This window comes from Dipteris shenzhenensis, chromosome 5 (genome assembly GCF_047967505.1).
Source record: "Dipteris shenzhenensis isolate YYH24624 ecotype China chromosome 5, Dip_SZ_1.0, whole genome shotgun sequence".
Classification (NCBI taxonomy): domain Eukaryota; kingdom Viridiplantae; phylum Streptophyta; class Polypodiopsida; order Gleicheniales; family Dipteridaceae; genus Dipteris; species Dipteris shenzhenensis.
Window position 1 is genome coordinate 37,991,024 of NC_141600.1, and position 12,754 is coordinate 38,003,777.

At 45.6% G+C, this 12,754-nt stretch overlaps 2 protein-coding genes across 2 annotated transcripts in view; both read right to left on the reverse strand.

Moving 5' to 3' along the window:
• ATGRIP (Golgi-localized GRIP domain-containing protein) overlaps window positions 1-12,754 on the reverse strand; it is a 157,093-nt gene that overhangs the window by 97,296 nt on the left and 47,043 nt on the right. The window lies entirely within an intron of this gene.
• LOC147901985 (uncharacterized) lies at window positions 3,458-9,963 on the reverse strand. The gene is made up of 4 exons (XM_087375126.1): window positions 9,894-9,963; window positions 9,032-9,614; window positions 3,590-3,716; window positions 3,458-3,490 (listed from the first exon to the last, which is right to left on the reverse strand). Exons 1-4 carry the CDS (start codon window positions 9,961-9,963, stop codon window positions 3,458-3,460), a joined length of 813 nt encoding a protein of 270 aa, XP_087231252.1.

The window sequence follows — 12,754 nt, forward strand, 5'->3', positions numbered from 1 at the left end:
AAGTAGCTGTCAAAGCCAGACACACTCTACTGTAGCGGTGAAGGCTGCCCTGTACTCAGCCTCACAGCTGGATGTGACAACTGTTGGTAGCTTCTTGCTAAGCCAAGAGATACACGAACTACCAAGCAAAAAACAGTTGCCGGTATGTGACACTTTAGTGTCGGAACAACCTGCCCAGTCAATATCCGTGTAAGCATGCATGGTAAGTGAACCCTGATCACCATAGAAGAGGGCTAAATCCTAAGTGCCTCTGAGATATCTGAAGACTCTCTTCACTGCCTGCCAATGCTGTGAACTCGGCATGCGCATGAACCTGCTGAGCTGGGATACTGCATACTGTAAGTCAGGTCTGGTGTGGCATAAGTAAATGAGACATCCAACAGCCTGCTGGTAAAGAGTGATATCACATGGTGGTAAAGAGTGATATCCATCATGAGCTGAAAATTTGAAGCCAGGGTCCACTGGAGTAGAGATTGGCTTGTAATCCTCAAACTGAAAACGATCAAGGAGCTGTCCAATATACTTGGACTATGACATCATGATACCCCCCTCAACATGAGCAAACTGAATGCCCAAATAATAGTGCAGCTGTCCCATGTCTGACATTTCAAAAGCTCACTGCAAATCAGCCTTGAAAGCTGCAATATGCTGAGTATCAGGGCCCGTGATCAGCATGTCATCCACATATAAAATCAGCACTAAAAAATTAGATCCACTCCACGGACATAAACAGTGGGCTCTATGGGGCTATTTTGAAAACCAAGGGACAGTAAGTGTGCATGAATTTTACCTTACCATGCCCAGGGTGCCTGCTTCAAACCATAAGGGGCTTTTCTCAGCCGGTATACATTGTTTTCGGAGCCAACAACCTCAAAGCCAGGAGGTTGTGTCACATGAACTTCTTCCTGCAGATCCCCATGAAGAGAGGCAGTCTTGATGTCAAGCTGGTGCACTTGCCAATGGTGATGGGCTGCAATGGCAATGACACATCTAAAAGTAGTAATCCTGGAAGTGGGAGCAAAGGTCTCCTCAAAGTCAATGCCTTGTTGTTGGGCATACCCTTTTGCAACAAGACGGGCTTTGTGTCGATCTATGCTGCCATCAGATTTCCTTTTTAATTTGTCGACCCACCGGGTACCAATGGCATGCTTTCCGGGAGGGAGATCTACTAATTCCCATGTGTCATTTTTGGCAATAGATTGTAGCTCAGCTCTCATTGCATCCATCCACTCTTTGCTATCAAAAGCATCTATATGGCACAAAGGCTCTTCATTGCAAGCTGTAGCAAGGAGTGCGAACTCAAGAAAGTGACCATGCATTTGTCTATTCCCTGATCTTGTCCGGGCAGCAAGAGGCTGATCTTGTTGTTGTCCCTCAATGTGTCAAGAAGCCATTTTGCCTTTGTTGTCTATTGACAGCTCTTTCTTCAATCATTGCATCATGAATAGTGGGATCATTTTGTGCTAGAAGAGGAACCTGCAAAGCAAGATGGGGTTCTGGTTGATCATTGCTTGTTGGAGGGCCTGCAAGAGGCTCATGTTGCTGGTCAAAGTCTCCCTCTGAAGGAAGCAGAGGTAACCAAGAGTCAAAGGCATCAAACATGTCCACTTCAGACATCACTGTGAACTAGCTGCAATTTCCTTTGTGAGAGTTTTGGACAATTCTTTTGAAAAGAAAACCGATGCATCTTACCCAAAAGACAACCCTCATACACATGTTTGGAAACTGTGTGAGTTTGAAATACATCATTTGCCATGCCCTGTGAATGTAACTTGGCAAGAGCTCTATAATTGAGATGGCCAATTCTCTCATGCCAAAGATGAGTTTCAACAAGCTGTGAATCTGAAATAGCAAATGCTTCAATAGAAAGTGCAGCTGAGTAATGATCAAGGTGATAAAGCCCCTTTTGCAAAGTGCCAATGAGAACTATGGCATTGTCATCACGAAGATCATATACTAGGCATCTATGTCCATCAAATATCACTCTGAAACCTAAAGTGGCAATTACTGAAATTGAAATCAAGTTGACTTCAATTCCAAGCACAAAAAAAACATTTGTCGAAGTGACAAGAGGGCTTGAAATGGATGTGAGCTGCACATCTCCAATTTCTTTTACAGCATAGGAAGCATTATTAGCACATGTGACAGTCCCCCCTCGAGGTGCATTAGCTAAGGAATGAAACAACTGTCTGCAAGAAGTGACGTGCTTGGAAGCACCACTATCAAAATACCAAGACTGAGCATCATTAGCAGAAAAGAATGCATCAACTTTGGAGGGATCAAAAGAGCGATGGACAACCCATGCCCAATCATCCTGGAGAGCATGTGCATGTGAGGCATCTGCTGGCTCATGGGATTCAATTGCATGTAAGGCATTGATTGTCAATCCAGCTTTCTTTTTCTCCAAAGCAATGTGCTTCCTACATTCTGAAATTTCATGCCCTGGCTTGCAAAAATAGTTGCATCTTTTCTTCTTTGACTTATCTGCTGTAATTTGAGATGCATTGGAGGAATTGCCACTGTTAGGCGCATATTTACGCTTGCCCATAGGCTTGGAAGCCTTGCCTTTTCTTGTCTGCTGTGAAGCAAATGCATGATCAAGAATAGTAGCTTGCCTATTAGCACGACTTTGCTCTTCCTGCAAAAGCAAAGTGACTAATTGATCAAAGTAGTAGTGGTTTGGATTACCCATGGCCACTAGTCGAAGGGTTGTAGCAAACCCTTGATATGTATCTGGCAGCCCATTCAATGTGGTACTGACAAGCTGAGAATTTGGCACCACCTCATCAATATTGGCAAGTTGTTCCATGAGGTCCTTGACCTTTGTCAAGTATGCATCCATAGAGTCACCTTCATTCATGCTGACTTCCTGCAATTGCCTTCTTAAATATGCAACACGTGCCTCATTGCGAATCTGATAAAGAGAAGCCAATTTGTCTCAAGCATTCTTTGCTGTCCTGCATGACCGGATGTGTCGAATAATGATTCTCTTGCATGATAAAGCAATACAGGAATGTGCATTTGCATCTCTTGCATCCCATCTTGTTTGTTCTTAAGTTGGAGGAGAAGTTACAGGGGTGCTAGAGGATAAAGCATCAGGAGGAGCACCCTCTGCAAAGGGACCAGCAGCCACTGTAGCATTGGCTGGCCTCATATCAACCCCAAAAACAATGTTCCAAAAATGCCTTGCGACAAGAATATGTTTCATGAGATAAGACCACATCGGATAGTTGGTGCTATCCAACTTCTCATCTTCACGAAGAATGCCAAATAAATCATGATTGTTGCCAGCCATTGCAAATGGGACAAGTCAAAAAGCACTGACAAAGTGACCCAAAAGATGGCCTCAAGGCTTGCAACTGCAAAAAAATAGGACTTGCTGTCCAAATCTGGAAAAGCCCCAAAATAAGCTGTAATTTGCAAATGTGATCAAATGGCCTGCAATTTCTTGCCAAATTCACTGCAAATCTGAAAGTATTGTGTAATCTGCCTGCAATAGACCCAAAAGCCCCAATTTGTAGAGCAAAACTGAGCCAAAAATGGGGCAAATTCAAGAAAGCCCCAAATTGTCTGCAAATCTACAATCTACCTGCAAAATCGTAGCCCGAATGCAAAAGCCCCAAATGTCACCAAAAATTGCAGATTTACTGCAATGTCTGCTCCCAAAATCGAGGCCAAACAATGGCTGAATGCACAGCTGAGCCTGCAAATGAATCCTGCAAGTACAAAACAGTACGGACGGGACTGTACGGTCAAATATCACTCAAAAGTACAGACTGTAGGGGCAGATTTCTGGCGTGCTGTGCAGACTGTACGGACGGCCGTACGGAACTGTACGGGCAGATTTCTGGCGCGCTGTGCAGACTGTACGGACGGCCATACGAAACTGTACGGGGGGGGTTAGCAACTAACCCAATGTACAAAAATCTGTATGGACTGTACAGAATCATACGGACAGCAAGTCACGGGGTCGTGTCGGAGCTGTGCGGGACGTCCAGTAGCTGAGCTTGACGATGGAGCTGAAGTGCGGGAGCTAGAGCTGGAAGCAGGAAGCTAGGAGTAGGGAGCAAGTCCAGGAAGGAAGTGCTCTGATACCACTGTAGGCTCACGGAAGCAAAAGGATGCTCAAGAGTGGAGCAAGAAGTGAAAGCCATCACATCAACTGGAAGAATGAGAATGAAAGTACAAAGTACTATAAAAGAGAACCCTAGGACCTAGTGTCCTAGTGATACCACTAGTACTAGGTGTCATAAGACACTAAAAGTACTAGGTGACCTAAGTGCCAATAACTAAAGCTACATGGCACATACCAGGGCCTAGAGGGCATCAATACGACCGGGAGAAGAAGGCCTACAGCTTGGAGTGTTCTTCGATTGATCTTAAGTTGAACTGATGCTTTCTTTCCCTTTTCCCCTTTTCAGTGCTACATTGTGCCTTCTCTCTGATCCGGATACTAATTTCTGTATCTCTCTGTGGTTGCTTGCAAGTTTAAGGGCTGGAGCAGTTGTGTAGGGGCTGGAAGCAGTCCGTGGCAGGCCCCCAAAAGCCAATGTGCTAGGCAGGGTTGGAAACAGACCCCCGGCCTATGTCTATATTGCGCCTTGCAGGCACCTAGCTCTGTGTAGTAGCTAGGGACCTCTATAGGCCCTAGAACTGCCCCACGGAACAGCACACACACACTTTTTTTTTTTTTTTGGTAAAATCCATTGTATTTATATGCTCATAAATTTACAATATGGGAGGTCTCCCACACACTAGCAAAGAACTCCGAAAGAGAGCCCAATAGAAGAACTCAAAAACAAGTAGAGAACACTTCAAGGCAAGTAGCATCCAAATCCCTTGCAGCAATACTGTCATGTAAAGACTGCTTAAGGGACATTCTGAAGAAAATATATGCCTGAGGAAACTGTTGACCCATCCTAGAGTGCAGTCTCTGTGTCCAGATGGTCCATAATACCCAAAAGCGAGTCCAATGAAAGAAAAGGAGTAATGGAGACATCTGAGATGAGCAGCATCCAAACATCCAGAAAAGTTTCCCAAATCTGATAGAAGGGAACCGAAGCCGCAGTAAATGAGAAACCTGAGTGATCAATGTGCGAGAGTGCGGGCAAAACCATAATAAGTGAGGAACTGTCTCGCGAGGATGAGAGCAACGGGGGCAGAAAGGAGAAGCAATGCGGCGAGCTGCCAATTTCACCCCAATGGAAAAGGCTCCCACTATACATCTCCAAAAGAAAAGCCTCTGTTTCAATGGCAATTTTGTTTTCCAGATTTTCATGAGACGGGATTGCCACCAAGATAAAGGCCTATCCAAATTCCAAAGAGTGTTGGCATGCTTGTCAATCCATGGCTGTGGAAGAAGAAATCTGTAAACCTTCGAGGCAGTCAGATTGTGTATCGAAAGTGTGTATGCAGCAGGAGGTATGGAAGTCAAATTCCAGTCCATTAATCTGTCCTGTGCAAACAGTGGAGGAACCGGAACAAATGGCTGCATCATAATTGAAAGTGTTCTCCAAATGGATCTATGATGCAGACCCAAGGAAAATGTCCTGCAAGCTTGTGGAAATGAAAGTGTATAGCCTTGTTGATCCACAACATCACCAACAAATCTTATGCCCAATTTCATGAGATTATATGCTTTGATAGGTGCCTGTAAAGCGAGAGGCGATGCAAACACCTTGCTCCAATGGATGCTTTCCAATCGAAAGGAGTTGCCATGACGAGAGGAAGCACCTGTCCATTTTGCATATGAAAGAATTCTCTTCCAATCATGAATAAAAGCAGTAGAAACAGGGCAACCAGGAATTTTTCCCTGAAAATTAGACAAAACTGCTTCCCAGTGATCTGTAATCCAATGCCCATATGCATGGGAAGCCATGTTTCCACACATAGCTGCTAACATAATAGCCCATGGTTGGTTTTGCTGAAAAAAATCAGCAATCATAGTGCTCTTTCTTGCCAACATATGAACCTGGAGATTGAGAATATTCAGCCCCCCATGAGTCTTGGGTGAACAAATAGACAGCATAGGTAGTAGTCTCAAAGCTTTTTTAAGAGATTTACTTTTCCAAAATATCTCCATAGCTTGGGACATATAAGAAGCCAAATGCTTGAAAGACCAAGGAAGAAGAGGCAGATAAAATTGCACATATGCCATAATGATGGACTGTACTATCCGGAGTCGAACATGTAGAGGCCAAGTGGACAAATGCCAGTATTCCAGCTTCTTATTGATCTTTTGAAGCACCCATTTGAGCTGTTGTTGCGGAGTAATATTCCAGCCAATGGGGTATCCGAGATGTCTGACAATAGTAAAGGAAGAGATAATGTGGCCTGGCCAAAACAGTGCATGCCAATCAGCTTCTTTCAAAGCTAGAAGTTTTGATTTCTGAAAATTGATATGCAGTCCAGCAGCTATACCAAAGTCATTCAGTGTATGCATCAAACAAGAAAGATCACTTTGAGAATTCCTTGGCATGAAGAATGAATCATCAGCATAGGCCTGTGCAAGAAAAGACTTTGCCCCTGGAATTTGCAAACCATGAAGCTGTCCTGTATCTGCCAGATAGTCCATATGCAAGAGTAACGGATGGGTAGCAATGGCATACAGTAAGGAGCTGAAAGGGCAACCCTGTCTCACTGAGCGAGTCATAGTCCAGGTTCTTGACAACCCACCACCAAGCAAGCACTGTGCAGTGGCATGAGAATAAAGCCAGTAAATGATGTGGACAAGTCGAGAGCCAAATCCCAATTTTTGCATAGTTTGAGAGATGAAATCCCAATGGACAGTATCAAAAGCTTTCGCAATGTCTACTTGCAGAATGAGAACATCTTGTTTAGAATATTTAGCATACTCAATCGCAAGCAAGGCATTGGAGATATTGTCAGTGATCTGCCTCCTGGGGACAAACCCATACTGCCTAGGATGAAGTCCTGCTTGCAAGAGGAAGCGAACCCTGAGGACAATCATTTTAGCAATGAGTTTGTAAATGACAGGCATGAGGGAAATAGGCCGCCAATTAGCCATCGTCTCACACAACCTTTTTTTGGGAATCAATTTTACAAGGCCATGTTTCCAGGATGGAGGTAGAGATTGTTCTGCCCAAGCATGATTGATCATTAGAAGGAGAGTAATCTTGAGATCACCCCAAAATGCACGGAAGAATTCAACAGTCAGTCCATCCCAACCAGGGGAGCTGCTTTTGCGTAGATGACTCAAAGCATCTTCCAGTTCACTAAGCAGAAAAGGCTGCTCCAATGTAAGGGCCTGTTCCCGAGATACTATAGGCTGAACATGCATAAGAAATTGAGACCTGACTGCATTTACTTGCATCAAATGATCAGGTGGAGAAGAAAGGAGCTGCTGAAAGTGACTAAAACATTGCAATTCCAGGTCTGATTTGGAAGTGGTCCAGGTGCCATCAGCTTTCTTGATCCTGCAAATATCCTCCTTTCGCCTATCCGCATGGAGACTTTTAAAAAAGGCTTTGGAGGAGCAGCCCTTATCCAAAAGGGGTTTCATACGAGCTCGGATTTGCCACTTCTTTAATTTGCGAAGATCATTTTGATGGATGATATGAGCCGCATAAGCACAAGAATCCTGTTCAGAAGAAGTAAGCTGCCTATGAGAACTGATTGCATCCATTTGCTGCTTGTGGGATTGAGCCCATTTTATCTTGAGCCGAAGGTTTTCCATGTAACTCCGTCCATAGTCTTGAATAACAGCCTGTAAACGATGAGCAAGGCTGATCCAAGCAAAATCCATATCCTCCTGAGCATGTGAGAGGAGGGGACGGACAGCCACTCTCACCATGTTCTGAAATTGTTGATGAAGCAAGTAGGCACTATTAACATGGAACAAGCGATGACCAAAAAAAGGCATATCATCTGTCAGACGTGCTATTGATAATGTCAAGCATACCGGGAAATGATCAGATAGCAGGAGGGAGTCATCAATCCGCAATGTGCATGTAAAATCAGCATACTGCTGAGCATGCAGCAAATACCATCTGTCAAGTCGAGCCCAGTAATGATTAAAAGCATTGTGATGATATGTATAACCCATATCTGTGTCCCTTGTTGAGAGCCATAGATCTTCAGCATGGAGAGATGAGAGCATATCTTCCCAATGTCGGAACTCAGTGGGGATCATGTGAGAGCGATGAGTAGTATTATCTTGGGGGGCAGGCGAATTGTTAAAGTCTCCACACAAAAAAGCATTGGAAAGCCATGGGTATTGTTTGAGGGAATCCCACATTTGAGCTCTAGTCGCAGAAGTTTGCGAGGCATAAACAGATGCTATTTCATAGAGAGTATCCTGCCAGGTGCACCTGATCACCATCCATCGACCTTGAGGATCATTGTGTGCCACCGTGGGCTGTATATCATGTTTTACAAGCATGCAAACCCCCGAAAAGTGCATTGTACCAGCATAAAAAATATCATAACCAGCATAGTGGCCTTGCTGACCAGCCAAGAAATGTTGATTGTGTTCTTGTAAGGAGATCACATCGGGATGCATTCTATGTACATAATGCCAGAAGAGTCTCCACTTATTTGCATTGCAAAGACCCTGAACATTATATGTAATGCAAGTAATTGAAGTAGACATAAAAGATATGTACAGTCAAACCAAAAGGCAGAATAGAGTGTAAACTGTCAGGCCTCAGCCATGACATCAACATCCACCTGTGCTCCTGGATCATTAGCTCTATGATCCTCATCATTATCACATACAGGGATGCCTCTTTTTAGCACATCAACCCACAGTTGAGAAGCAAGGCTGTCAGCAGGGGAAGAGGTCTGACCAGGGGTAGAAATTGAAGCATCCCAATGGCGAGATTGTAGTGGACGTGGTTTGAGAGCGAAAACCTTTTTAGGTTGCTGCCAGGCACCTTGGGGAGAGACATGAGATTCTGAAATTTTGCCCTTACCCTTATCCTTTTGCTTAGCTGAAACCTGAAGTACAGTTTCTTTGGAAGGGACAGATTTAAGAGCCACATCACCCAGTTTAGTAGGCATAGCCTTAGACCCCGAAGCATAAGTCGGAGGGGGAGTATTTTCTGGAGCAATAGCTGTGGGAGGAAGCTGATGCAAAACTGCAGGACATTGTGAGGCTAAATGGCCAAACTTATGGCATGTGAAACAAGCACCTGCAAAAACTCCCCATTTCAAGTCAAAATATTTTTCACCAAGGGGAACATCCTCCACTTCTACCGCAATGGAAGGAGGGGTGGGGTGATCTGTATCCCAAAGAATACAAAAGCGATTGCGATTACCCGAAGGGCGGGGTGGGCAAACAACTTGCCCCAAAGAGGCTGCCAAACTTGGTAACTCAGCCCTCATGTAATCTGGAAAATCCACCACCTCAACCCATACGGGGCAATGATGTCGAATGAGGCTGTGGTAATCTTTGTTTGGCGACCATGGCATGACATGCACCATTTGTCTGCCATAGAAAAGGGGCGACATCTCCAAAATCTGCTGTCGATATGAGGCGTCTGAAAAGTGCACCTCATAAAAACCCCTAGAAGCAAAATACACCCCTTCAACAAAGCAGCCTCCCAACAATGCCTGAACCCATTGAGCCACATCATTTGCTGAAGGTAGCTTTCCTGGAAAGAAGATAATAACTGCTTGCTAACACACACACACACACACACACACACACACACAGAGTTGTATTAATGTCTTCGAAAGGCCTCACGGGCCTATGACACAAAGTACAATAAGAAAAGTAACTCATACAAGCCACTACGGGCTGAAGCAAAGGGCTCGCGAAGGCCATGGTTTTATGCTAAGCTAAGTTAATGATCTTAAAACTCAAAATTTAGACATGCAAAGCTAGGTCTCCGAAAACATATCCGGGTGCCATGGTGTCTCTCCGATGAGACGCGAATATGTCTCGTATTTGTGTTTGTCAAGCCGTCTCTCACTGTGGCGGGGAGGCGTGGTCTCCGTCATCTCTATATCCAATAGGCCACATCAGGACTAACACCTTGGCTATGAGGTCTCCCCTGAGGAGAGTATTATTGGGCTGGACATATATCGTATGTACGATGGTATCCTCTGCATTGTGCGTGGTGGTTCCATTGCTTCGCGCCGTCTCTTCCCGCTGATCCATGTTGCCCTCATGTCAACTATCTCCTCTTCCTCTGCCCCACTATGACCTGGGGTTGGCTCGAAGGGATAGAAGTCCGTGAGGCGTTGCTACACTCGATCTGTCTCTTGTGGCACAGTCACCTCCTGCTGTCTGATCTACTGCAGTAAGGTCTCTCTATGTCACTGCATCTCCATTAGACAGAGGCCAACACAGACATGGTCATGGAAGTGGATCAGCCGGGAGAGTGGCCCGAATCAGCCGAGAGAGTGGCCCAAACCCGTGTCCCTTCTAAAAGAGACAGTAGTATCATCCTCTGATCTCATAGTAGGCGGAGCAAATGCATAGGAAGTGCTCCTCTGTCTCCACCTATACCAATGTGCATAGCCTACAAATCGGCTATCTCTAGGTGTGCCTGTGGATCTCCTTACCTTGATCCTTAGCCGATGGGGCAAGACCTGCATTTGTCTGATGGCAATCCTCAATGCGTGTGAGAGTTGTTTATCCTCGAGACACTGTGGCATGGTAATCACTCCATCCTCTGACACTCTCAAGATGTGGTCATGGTAGAATTGGATCTTGATGAGGAACTCCTAGTTCCCACCCCAAGCTTGTGATGTATAGAACTGGAGTAAGTCCAACCGTATTATATGGTTGATCTCATTTTGTGGGATTGGGAGGGACAAGGCATCCAAGCTTGTATTGAAAGGGGGAAGGTGGTTCATCTGAATACCCTCGTTGTCAAACCATCTGGATATACATGCATACCAAGCTGTGCGAACCCCACTATCGGTTAGTCATCTAGATGACTCTAATGTCAACCTTGACAGTCTCATAGACCCATCGATCTTCCGAAGACTTTAATAAACTCTCTCTCTAATGTCAACCTTGACAGTCTCATAGCCCCACCTCCCTAGCCTAGCCTATTGCGCCACCTCCTATAGCCTCGCCTCTCAGCCTCTAGCCTCTCTGCCTCAGCTCCTAGCCTCTCCGCCTCAGCCCCTAGCCCTACCCCCAGCCCCTAGCTCCCTAGCCCAGCCTATCGCACCACCTCCTATAGCCCACGCCTACCTACCATGCCACTAGCCTACCTCCCGCCTACCACAGCAGCTTAACAGCTGCTCTACCTACACAATACAACTCAACAAAGGCCCAATGGCATGTCGTGGCTTGCACCAGGGCCAATAAAGGCCCCCAAATTTTTGTACCAAAGGCACGCAGGTCCCTCGGCTTGTGACAGAGCATAGAAGCCCCCCCAATTAAACCCAGAGGTCAAGAAGGTGCCCCCCCGTGGGCTGCTACCTCCCCATCACTGCAAAAAGAAACTCAAAGGTCAGGGCAAAAAAGACCAACAAATCAACTGTCGAAACACGACGACACAGAGCTATGTTAAAGCTCTTGAAAGTGCAATGCAAGTGTACAATGCAAGTGTACATTGTAGGAACACCCCTAAGAATACCTCCGAGGTATTGACCCAACTTCGTAAAATTTGCTTGGCCTTGATCGAAAAGGTTGATAGCCTCGAGACCACTAATGTGGCATTGATGGCAGAAAAGACACAAATTGACAAGACCCTAAATGAAATCAAGAAGCAAGGGGGGTGTATGCAAGAAGAATGGCGGAAGGAGAAAGGGAAGAAGGATGGATGGGAAAAGGAGAAGGAGACATGGGAAGATGAGAAGATCAACCTCAAGGACATAATGCAGGCCATGGGGACAGAATTACAGCAATTGAGGGATATGCAGAGGATACCAAAAGGTACGTGCAAGGCAATGGAAGAGATGACAGCCGAGAATGAGGAGCTTAAGAAGGAGATGGCAGCGCTACAAACGACCATACAAGGGAAGCATGCTGAGTTCACACAGCAAATCACTAAAGGTTACACAGATATACTAGAATGGGAAAATGAAGAAGGGTGCAGCAGCCCCCAAGAAAGAGATCATCTTTGAAGCCCTGCAGGAAGAGAAAAGGAGGAGCAGCAAGGCCTTGAATGTCTTGGTCAAAGGCCTAACAGTTGGAGACACCCCTATGTCCGATGCCAAGACCTTGTTCACCAAAATGGGAGTCAACCTTACATGCGAGACAGCATGGAGGGTTGGTAAAGTTGAAGCTCCAACAAGACCACTTGTAATGAAACTACGAACAGCTATGGACAGGTCCACTCTCATGAGCATGAGGGAAACCCTGAAAGGCACCACAGTATTTTTGGATGACGATCTCACGCTGTTGCAGCAGGAGCATCGGAAAGAAGGGATGATACGGGTTATGGCAGCAAGAGATGCAGGGAAATGGGCTGCCTACAGGGATGGCAAAGTGATTATTCGAGAGAGAGTTGACAGAGGTGACAAGGGAGAAGGGGAGAAGGAAGAGGGTGAACTATGACGGTGTCAAAAATGGGAGAAGAGTGCACAGAACAAGCTGAGTATGGCTGTATGGAACTGTAATGGTACACTTTGGTCCGCCCAGGTGGCTTCTCGAAGACATACACAGGCAAAGACATCATCTTCTACACTAAGACACATGAGAGCCCAGAGAGAGGGCTGCCCACAGTGACAAGGTACACCTGGGAGTCTGCTCATAGGAGAGAAATGAGGAGAGATAGTGGAGTACAAGGCTCTGGAGGTGTAGCTGTCCTTTTCAAAACACACTTGAGAC